Genomic DNA, 23,154 nt, shown 5'->3' with positions numbered 1-23,154 from the left:
CCATGATTTATAGATGGCGTCTCCCTTAGTTATTGCATAGCTTCGACACTCTTCGTTTTCGCTTTAAATCCACACCCAATTGTACAAGCACGTGTGGTTTGTTGCCTGGGACATTGAATAAATTTAACAAAAGCCGTGAACAAATCTGTACAGTTTACCAATCCCATTCGCCGATAATAGGCCTCTTTTATTCTGTCCAGCTGTTTTGATGTGCGCGCGCGTTCATTGAATCCCGGACGGTTCCAGTGTGGGAGCCATTTCATTCGTTGTAGAACCTGCGATAGCGTAGGAATGCATTGAAGTGGTCGAATGCAGATCGGGTATTGTGTTCTGATAGAATCATAGAGTGCACCAATATCTCGTCGACTCCTCCTCGTTCACTCATGGCGCAGAAACTAAAGAAAACAAAAAGTCAGACAAAGGATACTTAGAAGGGATCTGTCAGTGATGGTAAGGGTTTCGTTATTAAAATCCTTACCGCTCAGTTTCAGAGTGGAGGCGGACGGTTAAACGATCATTGTTCCAACAATGTGAACGCAGTATAGAACGCGCAAGAGACGGTCTTGGTGTTTCTTTCACGCTGAGCGAGAACTTTTTTTTTTTCAGAGAATAAAGCGAGGTATGAGCGCCGGCAGCAACAAAAACTATACAGAAAAGCCCGATGAGTCGGCCATTCTGTTGGCGCGCGCCAGAATGTAACAGATTAATCTAGCTGTGACGACAGATTAATGGCCCGACGTACGCTCTTAGCGCGCAGCGTGCTCAAGGAACGATGCGCCGTCCAGCCATGCATGCATAACACTGCGCCCCCATAGGCTGCATCTACACCTCGATCACCTGTGCTCGCGCCGCGCGAGTCATGAAAGCGCCAGGTACACGGCGCCTTGTCTAAGGGCGGCCGTATCGCGTAACGCTCGTTATTAATGACTCCGTCCCGCCAGCTATAGCGCGCACGCATCTCATCATTCTCTCGTGATCACTCAATCATCCCTGGTTCCCTGACCCAAGAGCGCCGGTCGTGTTCGGCCGCGGTCCCCATGCAGCGGGAAAGCGCGCGCCCCGCGTGCGAGAATTCGTGACCAACTTAGCCCGCTTAGAGCTCAGGATCTCTAACCGAGATACGCGTCTATATGCTTCGAGACGCGTTGCATTCGGTAACAATCCGTGCTTCCTCGTTGTAAGGCAACGTGACGGACCTGATTTTATCGCAGGCATGCGGCAACGCGGGAAAATTTAAAAGAAAAGTAAAACTTAGTATAACAGCTTGCGAGAAGGGTGGAACGCCGAAACAATGCCGCAGCTCTTTAGCGAGACAATAGCTGGACGCCACTGCCTGAGAGTCCGATCCCGTAGTGGCCACTGTATACTGTATAACATATGCAGGGTTTGTCCGAAATGTAATGTCAGTGATTATATTGTGAAGCGACTGCACGTCTCAGCGCGTATAGGACCAGTTGGGATTGGTGGAGGGGGATGTTAGCTTATGCCCGCGCAGTCGCTCAGTCGACCGCGGCCATCTGGGAAGTAAAGACAGGCTTTCCCGTGACACTAATCTTCATTTCCCGTGCAAGCAGTAATGCAGCGCTCGTTGGAACAAAGGATTACCATCAAATTTTGCGTGAAACTCGACAAGACCGAAGTGGAAAATTCTCCTATGATAAAGATGATGTTTGCTAAAAATTGTTCGTTGGAACGTTGTCTACCGGTGGCACAAGGCCTTTATAGAAGGCCTTGACGAGGTCAGCAATGAAGCCCGTGCTGGGCAACCATCAGCGGCCATCACCGACAAAAATGTGACGCGTGTGAGAGATTTTTCGGACTCAGACCGTCGTTTGAGTGTCCTTTTAGTTGCACAGACACTAAACATTCCAAGCAGTCCCGTTAACGACATTTTGACGAATAAGTTGCAGATGCGAAAAGTGCGCGCGAAGATCGTGCCCAAAGTGTTAACGGAAGACCAAAAATCGCGCTGAGTCGAAACGTTCCAGGAACTTTGGTACTTGTGTGAATGTTACCCCCACTTTTTAGACAATGTCATCGCAGGTGACGACTCTGGGGGGTTTGAATTCGACCCCGAAACAAAAAGGTAAAGTGCCGAGTGGCACATCTCGGCGTACCCCTCGCCCAAAAAAAGGCCAGAATGAGCAAGTCAAAGGTCGAGACCATGGTCATTCTGTTCTTTGACATCAGGGTGCTCATCCACCGTGAGTTGGTACCACGTGATACAACCGCAAACGCCAAATGTTATGTGAAAGTGCGCAAAAGACTCAAACGAAGAGTTAATCGCGCCCAGCCTGACATTGGGGGCGACTAGAAACTTCACCGTCACAATGCGTCAGCCCACACCGCCTTCCTCGTGACGCGCTTCCTGGCCAATTCAAAGGTGCCAGCGGTTCCCCAGCCACCCTACTGTCCTGAAGTGACTCTCCCAGTCTTATTTTTGTTCTCGCGCTTGAAAATTCCCATGAGAGGGCATCATTCCGGGACAGTCGACTAAGTCAAAGAGGTTTGCACCAAGGCTCTAAAGGACATTCCGTAAGAGGCCTACCGTGATGCCTTCGATGCCTGGAAATCTCGCTGGAAGCGATGTATCAATGGAGGAGGAGCCTATATTGAAACATCCTAATGCGTTGTGCCGATCTGACTAATATTTTTTTTTAATCGGCTCATTGACATTACTTTTCTAACATACCCTGTACACGAGTAAAGAACAGATGCAGAAGCGGCGAACAATCAGCGATTTTCCTAACTCCCTGTCCAAGAAATTTGCACTGACGTTATGCATATATTTTCCTCAGGGCATATATGAATGGGTGGAAAGGCAGGGATAAGCATATGAGTCAGATGTCTGCATAGACCTCACAGTCTGAGCAACAAACCAGACTCATCAGCGAATGCCAGAAGCTAGTCGTACGCGTCACGCTTATCGAGTCCGCCCGCTGGTCGGATCCAGACCTCGTAATTCATAAATAAATATGTGCTGGTACCTTCAAACGGTATGCTCGTAATTTACATACATCTATCAGTCAACACACACTTCCTGCGTCCTCTCACTAACAACGTATATAGCGTAGCATCCACTGCAGTACCTCGCCGCTGTATAGTTACGGTCACTTGTTGACGTCATGAAGTTTCCGCTGTCCGTGCTTTTGAAGCTCAATCGACAACTATAGGGTCGTGAAAGTAACGCCACACATATATAGCCTACATATAGCCCTACCACAAGTGTCGCTCGTCACGTTTGCTTTCACTGGTTTAACCCATTCGGTGCGCACTATAAAGTGACGTTCCGGAAGCGTTGTCACGAAACCACCCTGCAGTAGTGAAAAGCTAGCAAGTATGAACGGAAACAAGCGATAGACGTTTCACACTTGACGCGCGCGCTACAATGCCGCGTTACACGGCCCATTGCATGGTCTATGCCCGCGCTGAACAACCGTGCGAGCACTGCGGAATAGAACGAAAGCAAACATTCTGAGGTCTCCACGTCGTAACAACCGGCCATTGAACGTCTACTGCAAGGACATTCGGGGCACGAAAGCGCGAACTGAAATAAAATGCGAACGAATCTATGGAGAGAGAGAAGCCTCGTGCAGAGCAATATTTCCCTTCCTTCCACCGGGCTCCGCTTCACTTCCTCTCCCTCTGGCAATCGCCCGATTCTTTCCCCTCCATTGTTTCTTCAAACATGGCCCCTTTGGCACCTTCAGCCCAACGCGAGACGAAACAACGCCGCCGCCCGTTTTGTTTCCGCTGCCAGCAGCCCCCCCCCCCCCTCCCACCACCTCTTCCTCAATCCTCTCTCCTCCTCATCGTCTCTACGTTTGGTCCCTGCTGCGCGCTGTGTATACAAACGAACGAACCGACGACTATATGGCGACCAGGGGCGAGAGAGACTCGTGCGAGCGCGCCGACGAGTAGACAAATGACGCGTGAAAGCCTTCTTTCATTTGTTTCCCCTCGTTTGTCGACGGCATCGGACTCGCGGGCGTCGAACGTCGCATAGCGCGCGCGTTCGGGCGAGTGTGCGCGAGATCGCCACGTTCGCGGCGCAAAACAAGCGTGCGCCAAAACGCGTTTCCGAGCGAGCGAACGGCGCTGCGGATATCGCTCAGCTATATACAGCGTTCTCGCTCTACGAACGGAGCCGCGAGGCGGATGAATTTATGGGCAGTTTTGGGGGAGCGCCAGCGGCACCCGTATAGCCTCCGCCGCTGTTATGCGGCAGCTTCTGTGGCACAGTTTCGGAGCATTTTGTCTCGCCTACATACGGTGCTAACAAACAACAAAGCGTGCGGCCGGTGCTAACCTTTATGGTGGTGGCTATTTATTTTTCTTTTCGGCTTTGTTATTGGCCCGTTAACGAAAGCTCGCGCGGGACCCGGCGCCGTTCTAAGCTGAAAATCGGGGCGGAAGTGTGTATAGTTATACGATGGTGTGATGGGGCCACGACCTCGCGAGAATTTCTGCCGCGGACTCGTGTACTATACAGCGATACATCATCGTCTGTTTTGAACGACTGTCAGAGAAACAGCTCGAGAGAAAAAAAAACTGGTAGATTCGTATTCACGAGGCGTGAGTCGACATTTTGGCGAGCTTCAAGCACGCGCCTTCTTTCGGACGCGAAAGGCAGAGCGATGGAAGGCAAAAACGAAGGCGTTGCCAGAACTCTATACTGACAGAGGGGCGAGACCCGTAACAGCACCGCCCTCTTTCTGCGGAATTCCGTTTGACTGTCGGGAAAATGGTTTTGTTTTTCGCGCGTCTCCGAAGCGGAACGCCCGAGGCCCCTCGCGCGTGTTCAATGGGGCCAGAAGAAAAGTGCGCGCTAACGTCCGTTGGCCTTCCACTTCCCTCAGTCTTTGAACTGCAGATGATTCGATGGGTGATGCGAGAATAGAAAACAAATCGTAAGTTTTTCATTCGAAAGAAACGCGTGCGCGGGGGCTATGCGCTAGCCATGTATGTGGGTTAATGGGCGGGGCTTGCTGCAAGAGGGTAGAACAAAAAAAACATAAACAAAAACCCAAGGACGTCGTAAACAGTGGCGACGCCCTCGTTTCGTCGCCGCATGATTACATGGCGCTAACTCCCACCTCTCGTGCTTCACACGTCGCGAGAGGCGTTTACGAGGACACGATGTTGTTGCTCGCCTTTCTTCGGGTCATTTATCTGGCCCGCAAACAAAGATACCGCGCTTAACATTTACGCTGAACGAGTGCTGCTTGCTCCCATCGCTAACTTCGTTGCTTGCTGCTGGCTTCTCGTCTTTTCCGTTTACTTCACTAGCGGCAAATATTTATGCGCATGCGTATTACGCGGCAAGTGTCCGGGCTTGCCATTTCGAAGGAATAAACCTCCGCAGTAAGCAGTAAACAGAATACTACGCTAACGGTGAGCACGATCGACGGTTGTCGAATGAAGTCACTGTTCAAGCCATGCATATGCTATATGCACGTGTGCCGCCGTGTATTCTAGAGCTCACATATATTGGACATGGTACAGTACTATTTGCGCCAGCACTGGTTGTTGGCCTAGTGGGTATGCTTTCTGTGGGACACAACTGCCACTCAAAGGACACACATAAATCACAGGCACGAAAGAAAACAATCGCGTTTTTTTACTGTTTGCACCGTGCGCGCAATTTCGTTAGGCATGCTTGTCTCGCTGTCAAATGGGGAGAGAGCGTTCACGAAGTTTTTAATATAGGAAGCTCGTCTTGCACCTAGTGATAACTTAGCCCCAGCTTTATTCAGTAAACAGCCCCCGAGATAGCCACCTGTCGCGAAACAAGACAATCTGGGCGCGGTAGCTACAACAACTATTATTATTATTATTATTATTATTATTATTATTATTATTATTATTATTATTATTATTATTATTATTATTATTATTATTATTATTATTATTATTATTATATAAGAACAGCAAATGCTACTGTACCACTCATGTGTCGAATACCATTAGACACTGACTACGCAAGATCCTTTCTTAATTTTTTTTTCCTGTCACAAGGATGTCACATTGGGTTCCGTATTGCTATTTCTTCGCTCGCTTCGAGGCAGTAAATGGTCAGATTTAGCGTCGGTTCATCGTGTCTCTGACCAGCTCGAGCTCGTGCACATGTGGAGCGAGTTCTGATATGAAGATGCTGCATACCAAGCAGCAAAGGTCTATTGATTTATATCTATACTGTCTTATATCTGTTCAGCACTTACAGCGCTTGTCATGAGAATGGGCACGTAGTATGCAATAAAAAATTGAACTGGACAATCTATCGCCAATCGTATTGCTACACAGATGATTGTGCGAAGCGTTTAGAATGCGACCTGCTGGATCTCTTGCGCCTCAATAATAGCTCTGGCCAAGAGCGCCTCTCGCATCTAAGTATATCTGCAATATGTGTGGCAGTTGCAGGTTTCCGATCAAATTATTAAAGCATTTTCTCTTCAACTTATGGCTTTTTACATAACGCTTCTTGTAGGTTCATCCGAAAGCTTTGAATCAATACTTTGCAGCGCATGACAACGGTATAAAATGCGGTCAAAGCAGTAAGGTATTGGGCGCGATGACTTACCGTAGCGCCACCTACCGGCAGCGCCTGGGTGACGTTTAAGGCTGGATAAAGTGCCGGAACGTCTGCGACTCGGGCCGTCACGCGTGATTCCTTCAGCAGTTCTTAAGGTTGGCGACGCCAGGTTCGTCACGTTATGGTAGCGTGAAAGCGTCCATTTTATGCGAAACTAACAGTTTCAGGATGATGAGATGCTGCGGGCTCGCTGCAATGTGCAGGGTAACGCACCGCCACCAGCGGCGAGACGCGGATGTGGTGCATTGTGGGTGACGAGGCTGCCGCGGAATGCAGCATGTCGCATCTCGCGCCGGCTGAAGCCGGGGAACGTCGACGGATACATCGGCCGCGCCTCGCGTCGTATAGAGTGCTGCGCTTTCACTGGCGTGGCGTCGCCGTGCCGAGTGGGCACGCGCGTCAACGCTACGTCGGAGTATGAAGTGGCCTTTAGGCGCCCGTTCCAGCGTTGAGCGTCGGCGTTGCAATGCCTCGTAACCGAGTGAACGCGGAGCGCAGGGGAAGGTGAAAGAAGTGCGCGCGAGGAGGAAAGTGAAGGAGGAGGCTAGTGAGAGCATGAGGCGGGAGCGGTGGAGAAGCGGAGGGGAGACGGCCCTGCTCATGCGCTGAGTTGTCGGCGGCAATGGCATCGTCAACCGCGTAGGCGATCTCATCAGCGCTTCCGAGGGGGGCCAGAGTGCGTGAGGGGGGGATGACTCCGCTGCTGAGGTCACTCGTACCAGCGCGTGTGACGGGGATCATTGCTCCTGCAAGGGTCGATGGCGAGCGGCTACGATTAAGGCTCGATGTGACGCTCCCTTGGGTGTTGTCGCCGCTGACACTGGTGGCACGATTTCCCCGCGACGAAGGGCCGCCGCTCTCGTCGTCGGTGCAACGAAAGCGTGAGAGGAAAAGCGCAGTGCCGCGCAAGACGGACTGTGCGGGCTCCGATACGCCGCCGGAGCAGTGCGCGTCGTCTGTATGGAAACAAAGCGCTGCATCAGATGCCTGGCGGCAGCTGCGACTCGCTCCCACGCGTCACCCACGCCGTGCCACTCCCGATTAGCGAGGCGGTCGCACCACACTTCGCTCCGTTTGCTATGTGCCGCACGAGACAGATTGTCCGCGCCAGCTACGCTATTCATAGCGTTCTCTTCGTAATAAAAAATCATTAGTCATTCCACTCTGAAACCTTTGTTCAAAATTTCTTCGCATTACGAGAGGGATGAGCCATTGTATATTTTGCTTGCTTATGGGGGCATGCGCCATTGGTGATGGTTGTAGCTATTGTTGACGCAGAGCAAAAATGCACGCAAGCCTATACTATGAACATCTTTGCTGTAAAACCGTGTACCTATATAATCATAATACAATATATTGACACGTGACGTGCAAACACGTATAGAACTGCACTCAAATTTCGCATTAGGAATAATTCGTAATGGTCGGCGAAAGTTTTTGTCGTGCTACCGCGGAAGTTGGGTTAGTTGTAGCAGTTTTACGCATAAGTTCTTGTTCTTTTATTTGAATTTAATGTTTTATCCGCAGTTTTAAAATATCCGGTCCTTCTCCGTGCCAATTTTGGACAGCTTTTGCTCTAGTTACTATCACAGAAATAGAGAGCCTGGTAGCATCTACAGAAGCTCAACGGTCGTTAAACCCCGTGGCAAATATTAAAGCTCCCATATACATGCAGAAATAATGATTTGCATTCCCAATAGAAGCGAGATATATGCGTCTAATGCAACCAAGCATGCAAGCATGCACGTGGCACAGGGGCATATCTCGTAAATCTACACCGTCTAGTTGGTGTGAATATGTGCAGGGAACTTTCCGTAGATGTTCGGAGTTTACAGGTACAATTTATTAATTTTAATTAACATCATCTGATTTTTCTTTCGGACAACTCGCGCACGCGCGCGTATTGGATCGTTCGGTGCGATCAGATTATCTTTTGCCCTCTACATACTATGAAATGCAGCCCCAATCTGTGCATAACTTTACTCTGCAAGTATCTTCCTCAGCTTAAGAGCAACATCGTTGGATAAAACTATGCAGAGACATTCTTAGGCTTTATCAGCAAGCCCCTCTATTGATTTCTTGCGTAAGAAGCGTAACGTGCCTCGCAGTTGTGGCTCGTTCGCCTGCACCTCAGTGCAGCCTAACATAGACAGTGAAACTTGCTGTAATAACCTGTTTTTATGGCAGCCGACGCCCCGAAAGAACAAAAAAAAACTCGAAACTACTTTCATGTTTTTGTGCTGTACGGTAAATTTGACGTAAGATAAGCACTTTTCTTGTGTCATGTAGTAATGGGGCTGTTGTGGCGGATAGCCGAGGTTCGTTCCCACCACCGGACACTTGAATTCATTTTTACTGAAGAGATCCGAAACGGGGCGAGGCCGGAACCCGGCTACCTATATATACCGCAAAGTGTTGGGGTATAGTCAAGGAATACTTCCGAGCATCTTGGCGTGTGGCCGCCATTTGTGTAGTCGTGATTATGGTGCCGTAATCATAGCTACATTGATCTATGTGTTTGCGAATGACCATTTGTTATGCATTTTACACAAACTGTATACAATAATATTTTAGTTACAGCATATTGAACGCCTACAGTTACCACTAGAGGTCTTTCTCTTTCTTTCTTTCTGTCTTTTTTTTTTTGTCTTCACAAATGCGAGCTTTCAACCAGGCTGATATTGTCATTGAGATGAGCTAATGCATCCAGAACATCGCAACGTCCCCCGTTATTACGACCACTAGACAAACCAGCGTAAGTGTGCAAAAGTTCACATGATGGAGTCTGCCTTTGACTGATATTATCCATTATAGATTGATATAGACTGATATATAGACTGATTATAGACTGATATATTCATTATAGATTGGAAAAGTTGACAAAAAGAAGATTATGTCGCAGGTACCTACGCAATATTGAATTGTGAAATGAATGAAGGATTTTGATGGATTAAGGCTTTTTGTGCGTGCGTGCGTGTGTGTGTGTTTGTGTGTGTGCTTGTGTGTGTGTGTGTTATTGAGTTTCTCTTTCTGAAATCATTTGCATCATTTGTATATTTGTATTGTAATTGTGTACATTTTATTTATTTTATTTCATTTTTGTTTTACATTTCATACACTGCTTGCACGCATTGATTGTCCTACGAAGATGACCTTCCTGTTACGGTTCCAGTTGATACTGACAGTATAAATAAATAAATAAATAAATAAATAAATAAATAAATAAATAAATAAATAAATACCTTTGAAAAGGAAATTAAATTGTAGTGTCTTGCTTGCCAAAACCGCATTATGATTATGATGCACATCGTAGGGCACTGCGGTGTAAATTTGACTACCTGGCGTTCTTTAACGCGCACCCAATGTATATATGTTACACGGGTGCTTTTGCACATCGCCCCCATCAAAAGGTGACCGCCGCGGTCGGCATTCGATCCCGCGCCCTCAGGCTTAGAAGCGCAACAACATATGCACTGCAACACCACGACGGGGAAAAATAAATCCTTTCAGCTATTAATCATTTCGCAACCAAATGCAGGGCTCGTGACTTGCAATTTTAAATGAGGCAGAATAGGATAAGATGTAGCACATTCCTCCTGACCTATAACCTATAGACTTTCATATAGTGTTCACAAGCGTTTTACATACACATCGCATATAGTGACTTCATTCAATTTTATATACAGAATTGCGACGTTTGATACGACACCGATATGCGACACAAGCGATCTGAAACGTTCATTGTGTCTAAAGTTGCTATAAAATGTTCTCGTAGTAACATGAGTTTGAGCATAGCTTCTCGAAAAAAAAACATAGTCATGGGGAAACCACATATGAGGGACAATGGGGGTGATGCGACGAGGGTTTCAGCCGCGTCCTCCCAGAATCGACGGCTCCTAAAGTGACCAGTGGGCTCGGTGTTGAATAGTTGCGTTTCGCCGCTTTTAGTTAGTATAAAGGTCTCCATTGATCGCTTGTGCGCGGTTTGTCGTCGAACGTGTTCCTTTTTACAGAATCGCTACAAAAGAGTCTGAGCACGGAATCTTTTGCGCCCATCGCCTTAAGCATAATCCGCAGCTAAAGCATTTCAAGTTGTCCAAGCATTATCTGTTTGCATTAAACCTTGCTTTACTATTTAGCACGTCGGGAGCCGCCGCGTGTACATACTATTTGCCGTTTTTATGGCGTGCGTCCGAGCTATCCGAGACAGCAAGGGGATTTCTGATGCGTGCCTTCATACCGCGGTCATTGTTGCGGTGATGAGTGCACGTGCACTTAGTTGCGCCCACAGAGGTAACGCAGCACATGTATATGACGTGCGCTGACGTCATGAAAGCGCGGGCTCGTGCAGCTATGTCGTTCGTTGCTCGGGGACCTTGCGGTTGACGAGCGGCACGTTTCAAACCAACGGCCGCGCTCCAGTTCAAGCGTTGAAGCGCCGGGACAACCGCGAGTAACTCAGTGGCTCGCTATATACACCGTCTCAAACTCGCTCTTTGCTACAGCATGCTTGGTCGGTGGCGCGCGAAACAGTTTCCAACATCACTTGAAGCAGCTTAACTGGGGCAAGTTGGTTCGCAGTGGACACCGAGACAGAGAGAGAGAAAGATGAATGAAAGGCGTAGAACTATGGGTGAACTCGGTTGGCTATCTGTATGCAGTTGAGAAGGCGAAAGTGGTGGAAAAGAATAAGAGAAAGCCACGAGTCAGTGTACACTGTATAGTGACCGACGTATTGTAAATATCAGCCCCATCGTACAGACGGTCGCTCAGTCCGGTTGACTTCAGAAACTGCAGAAGGACTCTTGCGGCCTCCAGCGCCTCTGGCGCGAATTACCGTGGTCCCAAAATACTGCTAAACGAGAGAGGTATCCTGTCTATCTGGTTTACAGCAATGTAGAGGGCAAGTCTTTCATCTCTGAAGGACGGGTAGCAGCGCAGGAGGTGTACTACATAGCTTCAGACGGAACCTATATATATAGACAAAGATGGAGATAGCGAGAGAGAAACATTTATTTCGGCCCCCGTATCTGGGACTTCTGTGGGGGGGGGGGGGGGGGAGGAGGGGTGAGAGGTGGGAGGTGGCGGGAAACGGAGTGATGCTGTGACGTGGATAGCGTCGGCTCTTGATTGGGCTTCGTCCGCGTCATCTGACAAGGACGGAGCCAGAGAAACGCTATACCGTCTCGTGTCAGTGTGTATGTTCCTCTGTCTCCGTCCTTGTCTAGTGCATGCTGCAAAAGGTTATATGCCATCTCGATCCACCGAGTGCACATCCTTCATTATTGAGCTTTCAGCCTTATCTAGCCGAATGTTTTCCAAGTATAACACCGCAAAATTTAACCACACGCCTGCTATGATATCCCTTCGGAAATAAACTCGTCCCTCCCATCGCGCTCATAAAAAAAAAAAGTTAAGGCCCCTATTCAGGAAAAGCTCCTGTGCAAGTATTGTTCGTAAGACAAAATTCCAGCCAGTCATGATGCTGGACACATTAATACCGTAGGCAAACGGTCAATGGCGAAGAGCACCATGCACTTACGAACAGGAAGCTTGGTGAATTCAGCCCCAGAGCCCGCAGTCACAGAAAAGTCAATCGTAATGTTTCACATATATTAGCCAATGTGTCTGTAGCCAATGGCAAATAACAGCTCTCACAAACGAGAAGCGTCGTGAATTCGGCCCCTGGTTCTTCCGACGTATCTTTAAGAAATGGAGTGTGTATGTTTTAAGTTCTTCTGTAACTACCAGGTCAGCTCTAATAAATTTCAAGACTACGTTTATCGCAAACTTGAGCAAAAGCCTTTTTTAAAACCACGATAGTTTCCTGAGTTAACCTCGCCAAAGTACTTGGTTCGCGCCAGAATAACTTATCCCCTATACCGGATAACCAGCATTAGAGGTGAGGAACCTCACCGATGCGTCATTATGTGCGCCTTACACGTCATTAACACTTAATTATCCCGGATTCCCTACGCAATACGGCAGGGGGGGGGGAGGATGTTGCACATGTTCTTCAGTCAACGCAAGTAATTTACGACGCATGTGCTGACTAACGGCTAAACATCGAGAAAGGTGGAAGCCGCGCCAGCCTGAACTGTTCCTATATGCTCTCCTTGTTCAACGAGTAGTGCCTTACAGCTTTAACAAATCGCTAAGCCAGCTGTTCTCTAAAGACCGTTCTTGAAAATAAATTCCCGACAACGAAAGACCCTTTCTTACCAGCCCAGATTTGCGCTACGTCAACTGTTTTCCTCAGCCCCAACGGTGAACGCTTGTGATTTGTCGATGTCAGAATTGACATCAACTGCTGAATTGTTCCTTTCTTTCTTTCGTTTTTCATCGCGCAGGTCTCGGACCCGCTGGCCTGAGCGGCGGCGAACAGTTCGGTCTCGGCCCCGGCCGGAGTCCTCTGCAAGGAGGAGCGGGAGGTCCCGGTGGTCCTCCGGGCACCGGAGCCGGCGGCCCCCTGCACCATGGCTTCCCGTTGCCGGCCACCTTCCCGTGGGCTGCAACGGCCAGGGGCAAACCCAGGCGCGGAATGATGCGGCGGGCCGTCTTCTCGGACGCGCAGAGGCAAGGGCTCGAGAAACGCTTCCAAATACAGAAGTACATCAGCAAGCCGGACCGCAAGAAGCTCGCCGAGAAACTGGGCCTCAAGGACTCCCAGGTGAGCTGCTTTCCGCGCGAGCGCGGTGTGTTATAGGCTACTTGACAGGCAGCGCAGGAGTGCCGTCATCTCGAGCTGTTCAGCGCTGTCACGTTCCGTATGTAACAACATACGCAGTACTGCGGTCGGTTTGTTTGCGTGAAATTGGTTTACAGAGGCGTTCGGTGTTTCACGATCACGTCGATTTGATTTCACTGCGCAGAAAAGTGAAACATTGTTCGCGTAACAGGGCCCGATATGGCGGTGCCTATGAACTGAATCTTCTATAATATCGCCTATAATCAGAGCTGCGTTTTATGACCACGTGTGACGCGGTTCGTCAGAATTCTCATTGTGTTGTACGTATATGGTGTATACACGGGCGCGCGCAGCTACCCGAATGCCGTCCAGTGCAGACGAGATGCCCGTGTAGAATTCGTACTCGCAACGCAATTGGCTGCTGGTAGAATGTTCGATGCGTCATTGCTGTCGATAGCATGAGAATCCCTCACTTCTACTAATACTGTCGCGATGAAAGGCTTGATACACTGGGAAAATAGCTTTAATGGCTTTGCACTGTCGCCATCACGTCCATCACGTTGCCGTGTTATTTTTTTCTTTGTTTGTTTTTGGCTCACCGATCGTCGTATTCGTCTTTCAATCCATCATGCAGTCCCTCTCAACCAATAACATGACAGCTGGCATGCATGAGAGTTGTTGCTTGATAGCATGTGGCGCTATCAAGTGGTTCCCTCATCTGATTGGCCGCCTTGAGTAGGCGGCAGGTCCTCCTAAAAAACAATGTCGCTCACAAATAGTTTCGAGACACCCGGCCATACTTTATTAGATTGTACCTACATTATGCCAGTAAACTTATCACCCCTTCGTTGGGAAAAGTGCCTTCTTGGAATCCTCGACAAATTTGTCCTGCGCAGCCTGACGAATCTGGCAGTCTGACAACTTTCGCGTGTACCGTCGAATTCTCCGCCTAACTTGTTTAGACGCTTTGCGGTCTTTACGCCTAATTGCAGCCCAATCACTCTGCATCGCCACCTTTTCCTTAGCTTCCTTCGCCGGCGCAATATTCATGCCTGCTTGTACTCTCTCCGAAACAGACCGCACGGAGCTCGCGCATCCGCTTCGGCCACCATCTGCTCCTCCCGCATGCGATCACTGGGCGGGCGCGCAAAATGCCTGCTCTTTCTCTCACTCTACAGCCGCGAGTCCGCCAGCAAACGGTCTACACAAGCAGCACGCAAAGTCGCTCGCAAGGCGGTGGCGGGACCCTATATACCTCGCCGCGAAGCGCGCGAAACGAGAGCTCGCGCACGACTCCCACACGGCAACCACACCGCCGCCGCCACCACGCACGGAAGTTCAAGGCAAGGCCACGCACTATGCATGCCGTCCGTTGCATTGGAAGCGAGCTGTAAGGCTCGCACCGCCGCCAAGCACAGGAGTCGGGTGGGGGCGCATTTTATTACGCCTCGGCCGCCTGCCTTCTCCCGAGCGGTGCAGGCACCCTCCCACCTTGTTCCCAGCTCGCCCGCCGCGCCGCTAAGGACGATGATGGCGATGATGGTCATCGTGCGCAGCGGGCATGATCTCCGCGCGCGCCGCATCTGCCGGGTGATGTAACTCTATTCCGCGGTGGGTGGGGCAGCTCGCGTCCCTCGCGATAGATGGCGTGCCGGCGCCCGACACCGGCAGGCAGCGGCGCGCAACACAGGTGGGTGCGGATACAGCGGGAGGAGGCGTAGAGCTATACGGGGCACTAAAATATTAATAAACGTGTAAGGGAGGCAGAGGAGGTAAAACAGTAATGAAGACGTCAGAAAGAAACACAGGCAAGCGAAGTGAGGCGTAAAATGAGAGCGAGAGAGAGAGAGAGAGAGGAACGAGCTTGCTGCTGTTTCCAGATGACGAAAATAAGGGGAGAGTGTTAAGAGCAGGAGCCGCGTGCCTAATAAAAACTGAGTACAGAAAGGGGGTCATGTAGCTAACGTAGGCAACATAGGCATAGTTCCATCTCTTGCGCATGACACAGAAAACGCAGGGAGGGATGGGGGGGGGGGGGGGGGGGGAGATGATGCACTGTAAATTGTGCTCTTATGCACTACACACTAACCGATGGTTGCGGGAGATTGAAAACAACAATGACGTGTATGCTCGCCGGCGAGGCGCAGTGCACGGACGGTGTATAATCTCGGAGTTCTCAGACGCCCCGGCTATACATAACCCGGGCGCTCGATGAAGACATTAAAGTCGGGTAACACCTCCGCCATAATTCATGCGGAAAAGCTCGGTCGCGCGCGAGTACGCGTCAGAGAGAGAGAGATGGCCGACCCCTTTCGCTCATCCTTCTTTCTTTCTTTCTTCCTTCTCTCGCTCATCCTTCTGGTTTATTTTCTTTTTACACCTTCCGCTACGTTTCCGCTAGGGCTACACTACGCGTTCTGAGCAACGCACAAGGAACATAGACGCGCGAGGCGCCCCGTAACGATAGCCCCTCGTATCTCACCGTACTCCAAGCGCTGCCCAATTCCTCAAGCTCAGAAGACAAAGAAGAAACCCCCCCCCAAAAAAGAAAGATGGAGTGCGACCAAAGTACCAGAGCGCGCAAGACCACGTCGCCTTCACGAGGAAGCAAGGCACTGCAGCGCTAGGCGGCCTCAAGAACTTCTGCTTGCGGACCAAGAGGGAAGTAAGCAGGCAGGCGTGAAGGTGGTGCGGGGGAAAGGGGGCTTGGCCGCGCACGATCGCCTTCCTCCTCAACGACGCTACATAACCGAAACCTGCCGCGGCGAAGCGCCGCTTGCCCCGAGCTCTCTCGATCCACACCCCTCGGTCCGCTGCGGCGGCGTTACAGATGCCCCGGAGAAGCCCATAAATATCCGCGATAAGGCCATCCGTCGCTTCACGGGGGCGTCGTCGAAAGCCGCCCACTTTCGCGGCGGCCGCGACGGCGGCTCCGTTGTTTCTCCACGGCGCAACAGCAGCGGCCAGCAGCGCCGCAGAGAATGCGTGCGGCGGCGGCTCGACGCATTAACGAGAGAGCATCCATCCGTAAGGGGGAAGGGGGGGTTGCTGTGGCGCGCACACATCCATCCATGTATACGCTTATATACAGCGCGTGCACGCGCGTTCGCACGCACGCCCGAGACAGTGTAGGGTATATCTAGCCAGTGGGTCGCCCCGCCGTCTTGTGTTCCGATCACTCTTGGCGCGTCTTAATCTATCGTCCTCGTCCTTTCTTAGAGCCGCCCTCTCCTCCTCCTCACCGCTCGGGCTTGTTATTAATGTAGTTGTTTATAGCCCGCTTCCTCACTCTTGTACTCATCTCTCCAACCCCCACCACCCCACCTTTAGAATTTTTACAGCTTCTTCATCTGGTCGAGACGACCCTGTCCGGACAAGAGCATGATCACGCCCAGAGGGCGTTTGTTCCGCAGCTGCATAGCGATGTGCGTACTATATACTGTAGTTCGATCTTCATCGTATTTTCTTTCCCTTCCGGTCTTATTTATGCGCCATCTGAAACCTGGCTGTGGCGTTGCCTCTCGTCCTTTCTTTCCATCGTGGGTCGCTTTATACGTGTCGAACGGTTCCTAAATGGGCTGTCCATCGATGTCGCAAACACGCCAGCCGGACCACTTAACGCCGCCGCAACGCGTGCATCTGGCGCTCTGTCGACGGTTATTGTACACAACACGAATGACAGATTGTAAGCATCCGAGGAAATTCAGGCGCATATGCTTTCGTCGAAAGCACCGTTCCTTCATCTTATTATCTTTTCGTCAGCCATCCTATGCGCCGCGGTTTTTGTTACTATCATGAATGTACACAGACTTGTCGAGTTTGCAGTTACGCGAGCGTCTGCAGGGATATCTGAGACTGGTCACAACATTTCATATTGATATGACACCTGTTCCTGGCTGCGCGACTATGCGTCTTCTGTATGCGCCTTCTGGACGTCACCTGACAACATGTTTGCTGCTGTTTCTGTATGCCGTGGTCTGCGCATACCTTGGAACGCTGTCTCCGAGCAGAAACTGCGAAGTATATTTCAAATCAAGTCATGCTATTCCAAATATATTTTTCGCTCTGTATAAGGGGTGCAGTTCTGAAACTGCTCTCTGCGAACCGCTACAGGGGTCCACGGGAGCTGTGGTGAGCACTTGCCATTGACGATCGGAATCTATTGAATGCGGTTATGGTCCGACGAGGTATTTGGTCTATGTGAACGTGTTATTTGCGCGTTGATTTTGATCTATTCGTATATGAGATGCAAGGTTGTGGTCTCGCAAGACTCGTGGCGACGTCTTTCTTGAACACAACCTGATATGGTCACCCTCTCACTCCATACGCAGCATTAGTTCCAGCTTATGCTGTAGACGGCCAGACAGAAATAAGACGCCCAGGACGTCGCTTTTGTAGTATAAATACAGCATTACAAGGAAGGATATTTCTTCAATCCTCAAGGTGGAGGAAGTTGCATAAAAGGGAAGGTTGGCATCCACTGGAACGTTGTGCGGGGTTCCGAAGCTTCATGCTTCACAGCAAGACTTTCTTTCTAAGTAATGCATGTGGATTTCTTTCGCAGCTTCGTGCTGGGAGTAGGTGCCAACTGTACGTATTTCATAACGTGGTTTTAATTGTCGGCGTGTGCTTTTTTATGACAAGATAAATAGGAAAAAATTCGAGACTTTAAGGCGCCTGATGAACTGCATCGCGGAAATCAGACGTAAGGCAAGGTTCAGTGAGGGAAGTGCAAATGCTATTTGGTTTCTACATGCCATGATCACCGCTGTCTACGCTCCGGCGGTGTTGGTGGTACCGGGGAGGCAGCGCAAGAGGGTGTTATCGAAAGACATTGGCTCTTGTATAACGCTGCGTGAAATCCGCCACGTGGGCCTCAGTGAGCCCCTCTTCGTGCCTGCCTTTTGTGCCGCCAGTGCTGAGGCCCGGTCCACTGGTTCTCTGTCATTGCGTCTCCTGCCGATCACGAAAGTATTCTTGACGATACTTATTGATAATACTTATATAGTACGCAAACATCCAGCGTTGTGTGGAGTCTGCGTATCCTCATTGTTTCCCGTCTCTATCGCGCTGGCAAGATGAATCATTAAAGTAATAACCGACAAAAATGTTTTGCAAGGTCTTAAGTGTAATCGCTGGGAATGCATGTTATCCAAGAATTTATTAAGCGGTGCAAAAAGAAATAGTAAGCGCAACGCATAAATGTGTTTTCAGTGTCATCTGTCCATCAAGAGCGTGTAAACGGGGACGTCGGATCAACCAGATCATGGAGATCGCGTTATGCTTTAGTTCTCAAGGTGGAGAGCACCCAGTGGTCGCGACATCGTGTGGAATTGACAGCATAATCAATAAACGCCTGTCCAAAGCGTCAAGGAGTTGGTGACGCGTGAGCCTGTGAAACGTGCCAAGGTCGCTGCTCTGGGAAGAATCGAGTCATGCGATACCTGTCAAAGTGCGGCGTCAATTGCCCTTTTTCGGTCGCGGACACGTTACCCCGCAGCAGTGTCGATGATTTACTATAATACACCGGCGATTACTGGCACAAGTTTCCGATCACCTGGACACAAGCGATTTCCATCCCTCCTGGATTTTCGTGTTCGAAGCCTGTAAAAATTAGTAAGTCAGAAGAAAATGGAAAAAAGAAACGAAAACGCTATTTGGTCGTGACAGCCATCAAAGCCCAGCGCGTCAGCTCGTTCCTTTGTCTCCCCGCCTTTCGGATGTCTCAATTCAGCGCTTGCCACCCGAACAACGAAGAGGGGAACTTCGATCGAGACAGGGTGCGTGACCCTGAGAAGAGAGCCCGTCCCGTGGCCCATATCAACTCTCCTTCTCTTCCGCCCGGTCTGTCCTCTCGCTAATGCGCCTTTCCGGCGGGAGCAGGCTTAATTAAAAACGCGACAACTGGAAACAAAGTCGGGGCGTGGTTTTTAAGGAGTCGAAAGACAATCTTGCCATCACTCTTTCAACCCCCACCTCCCCTCCCCGTTCTCAGCGGTCTTTACAGACTATTCCTTTCTTCCTTCAGCAGGCTGTTCTTGTTCACGCTTATTATGCCGTAGTTCGTTATTTTTGCGTGTTGTTTTCTACTTTTGCTTTTAATGCTATTTGTAATTTTTTCCCTCACGCTCCTGGTTCCTAACATAGCTTAGCATTTGTTTGAGGGGCACTCCGAGCCGACCGCCTTTGCAACAGTCCACCCCCTCCCCCTCCGTTCGTTCTTTCTGCGCGCTTTATTTCTCACCTCGGTCACGTGTTCGCATGCCTGCAGAAGCTCTTGCGTGCACACCACACGGGATCATTTTTTCCCACTTCGCTTTCGCGTATATCCAGTTCGCATACGGTGCAGCTGACCGAAAAGGGCAGTGGAGTTCTGCATGCATGGCTTACAAAGTCTTTGGCGCAGGAGGGTAAGCACGAGGGATGCAGTGTGTGCGGGCGAGGGCCGTAAAGGTTACAAGAGAATGGTTAAGTGCAAGCGAAAGAAAGAAAGAAAAGAAGGCAAGCGGCGAACCAGGGATGAATCCTGCGAATCGCCATTATCGTCTTTATTGCGGGGCGTCGCTGATGCCGTTGAGAGATCGACGGCTGCGGCGGCGCGGTGTTCCGGGAGGACTATTTATTAGTTCTCGCGTTTCGCTTAATTGCCTCTTCCCGCTCCCACTATACAGCGTCGCACGCAGCGAGCTTGGTAGCAGCTCCGAGCACCGGCGAGCGTGCGCACGCACTTGCCGAACACACACGCCTCCGCGCGGCTCTCGATAGCACGAGGCGGGCCGAAGCTTCGAAGATTCACGGGGCGAAGACGCTCGCCTATAACTTTGGTCCTTCGCCCCTCGTTGTGTGTGCCGCGTTTCCTCGTGGTTCTCTCTACTAATATGTGCAGGAACTTCTTGAAGTGAACACTTCCTGTAAGGCCTATGCAGCCGTGGAAGGCAGTAGTACCAACATAGGATTCACACATAACGATGCGGGCTGCATTTGTGACATTTGGCTGAATAATGCTAAACACGTATTGCGCAATGACATGCTTTGAAAAAGGAGTTCATGCTTGTATGCCCTGCGTAAATTCATAAAGAAACATTCGTCACAGCGGTCTTCTCTGCAGTAAGACGCGTTCTGGGGGGAAGCCCGCTGGTGTGGGCGTGTGTGTGCCCGTATGGCGAGGCACACTAAGTTTGTTGCCGTTTTCTTGTTTGTTTATTTGCTGGCTTGTTTCTTTCTTCTTTTAATTCCCGCATATATTTGGTGTATTGTTGTCGTGTCACCTAAAAGTGGTGACACGTAACGCTGCAGAGAGAGGGTGACTCAATGAGGCCAGCTTGTCCGTGATTATCAAGGATGGGAAAAGTTCATAATGAAGGAGCAAACGGCCTCTCTAGACAGAATTTCTCGTTGCCATAACCATAAAAACCCAAACATTAGATGTTTGGTAACATATACATCTATTCCCGCGTTGGCAAGCTCGGTGCCAGATATCGCACATTTTGACTGCCAATATGCTACACTTGAGGGCTACATAAGTACTAGACTTACTGCACGTCGCCGGCATAGAGTACCTTCTGTTCATAAGTGTCCGTCCGTCCTCCATATCGGCCGGTTCACCTTCGACTTCGGAGGCTTCGTCGTGCAGCATCTCGGCCTAAGCGCAGTAAGCGCATGTCGTGAAACCCACCAAGCGATGAACCATTTTTGGCCAACGCCGCGGCTCCCACCTAGAGGCCGGGTGCATCAGGGACCGACACACTTCGGCGCTGACAGACTGAAACCGGAAAACAAAACAACTCCCACTGCAGGCCACAGACGATCGCGCGCTCCCGTGCACCAGCACCGTTTCGCGGCGGCATCGCGCTAGCGCCGCACTTAAGCGCCGCGTACGATTACACGAGTCTATGGCTCGTTGCCACCGTTTAACATTATGATAAACTTCCACTTGCGTGCGCCCGCACGCACAGACACTCGCGCACGCGTCGACGGCGTCCGACCATCGATCGACGCGCGTTCGTGCGCGCGTGGTCTTTTATTGGTGGCTATAGGGACTGCGCGTACGCGATCCGCTCGCTGCATCGTAACCCGCCCGTTAGCTGGCTCGCTCTCGGGACTCTTCGGCAACAACAACGAAAACAAGCGACGCGCTGACCGCGCGGCGCATAATGCATGCAAACCATAGCAGGCTGCGATAGAGCCATCAGAGGCCCGCGTCGGAACGAAACGAGAAAGCGCTTCGCCGTGATTTAGCCCGCGCCAATGAGCATTAATGCGTTAACCTGGAGCCCCGGAAAATTTCGCCCCTAGTGGGATCTCCTCGTTCTCTGTGTACCCAACCCTTCTCCTCGCTCGGAAAGCGACGCCCATTACCATTCGACTCTCGTTTAATCTGTTACACTACTCGCCGAAGTCGTAAATAAAGTCGCACTGATTTGCACCGCCCGAGCTATACTTCTACGCGCAAAGAGGTGCTCCCGCGCGCGCGCGCGCGGGAGCTCCGCAGGTTCTCCACACGTTCCCTTCTTATCCAATCCGCCCTCGTCGTTATTTATAGAGCCTCCGCATACCTGCGCGCGCCCCGGATCACCATGTATGCAAGTTCGTGCTCAATACGAACAGCACCGTGCACCGAAAGCTCAGATGAACGGTAATAAAGACGAGCGCTCGGGGCACTTTCAAAACCGCGCGCCGGAGTGAGTGCCGCGGGAAAGGCGCAAGTTGTAACGAACTGGCGTGTCTGTATAGGCGATATACTATATAGTATATGTATGCAGGTGTCTCTATTTCTCTTTTCTTTTTTTTTTCTTCTTTTCTTCTTTCTTTTCCAACACCAAGTGTTGCTGATCGGCGGCATGCCTTAAACGTTGCGCGCTTTTAATTACCCGCCGCCGTGTATATGTATATACGCGAAACGCCAGCCGGTCGGTCAGGCCTGGCGCGAAGGCCTCCTTTCCTCTCCGCCCTGACTGCTCTTCTCTCGTTCGCAACGCCGCCGGTTCACGCCCACTGCCATATATTTCTCTCGTCGGTTGAAATCTTACACGCTCGGGAACGCCTCATCACCTCTCCATTTTTTTTTTTCGTCGTGCCCACTCACACACGCACGCTCACGCGCTCCATACGTCAGCAGCGGCTATGGGCACAGCTTGTTTCTTCGCTGCTGTAGCTCGTCTCTGGCTGTTTCAGCTGATAGATATACATTTCCCCGGCGCTTATAACTTATTTCGCTATCCTCGGGTGTCACGTGCGCCTCGTATATAAAGCTATATATACGCCGCTGAGTATAGCATGAAAGGTTAAACCCGAAGGTGGGTAATGCCTTCCTGAACAGTCCATAAAATCTCGATCGCACTCTGCACGTATGCAGCCTAATTTTCTTGCGTCACGTTGCCCCAACCGATTACACTTACGTCGTCCCCTGTTGAGCAACGCACACCATTTCACCAGACCATCGCTGCGGTACCCTCGAAATCTCGCGCGCTGTGTTAAGGGAGACTCGCGTCATTCCTTTTTTTTTTTCACTTCTTTCCTTTTCTTTTTTTTTTTTACTGTGCGCGAAACCAGTTGAGAAAATTTTGTTTGCCCAGTGTCTAGTATTCTGTGCGCGAAGAAGCACGAACGTGCCCTGAGGATAGTGTCACCGTGTACGTTTCGGTCGTGATATTGTGGATGTTCTCTCTCTTTCACTGGGGCAACCTTGACCGGAACATCCTGGTCCAGAATAACCCTTATCAGCAGAAGCATCGGCATTTCTTCTTTTCTTTCCCAGTTTTTCTTTTACTTATTTAGATCGCCCATTTGTTGTGTGTTTTACGCTGTGAGTAACATCATCTCGCTACCAGGCGTTCCCGTACCGCGTGCTTGGTTGACTGTTATAGCCATCCTC

The 23,154-nt window shown here is 50.3% G+C and overlaps 1 protein-coding gene across 1 annotated transcript in view; it reads left to right on the top strand.

Moving 5' to 3' along the window:
• The window catches only part of LOC139052437 (uncharacterized), an 87,716-nt gene that overhangs the window by 43,344 nt on the left and 21,218 nt on the right, over positions 1-23,154 (top strand). Inside the window, exon 4 of the mRNA XM_070529536.1 lies at positions 12,943-13,262. Coding sequence (XP_070385637.1) covers positions 12,943-13,262 — 320 coding nt within the window. The remainder of the gene's footprint in view (positions 1-12,942; positions 13,263-23,154) is intronic.

Source organism: Dermacentor albipictus, unplaced genomic scaffold (assembly GCF_038994185.2).
Source record: "Dermacentor albipictus isolate Rhodes 1998 colony unplaced genomic scaffold, USDA_Dalb.pri_finalv2 scaffold_23, whole genome shotgun sequence".
Taxonomy (NCBI): domain Eukaryota; kingdom Metazoa; phylum Arthropoda; class Arachnida; order Ixodida; family Ixodidae; genus Dermacentor; species Dermacentor albipictus.
Note: the sequence above shows the minus strand (reverse complement) of the source record. Positions and strands in the feature narration are given on the sequence as shown.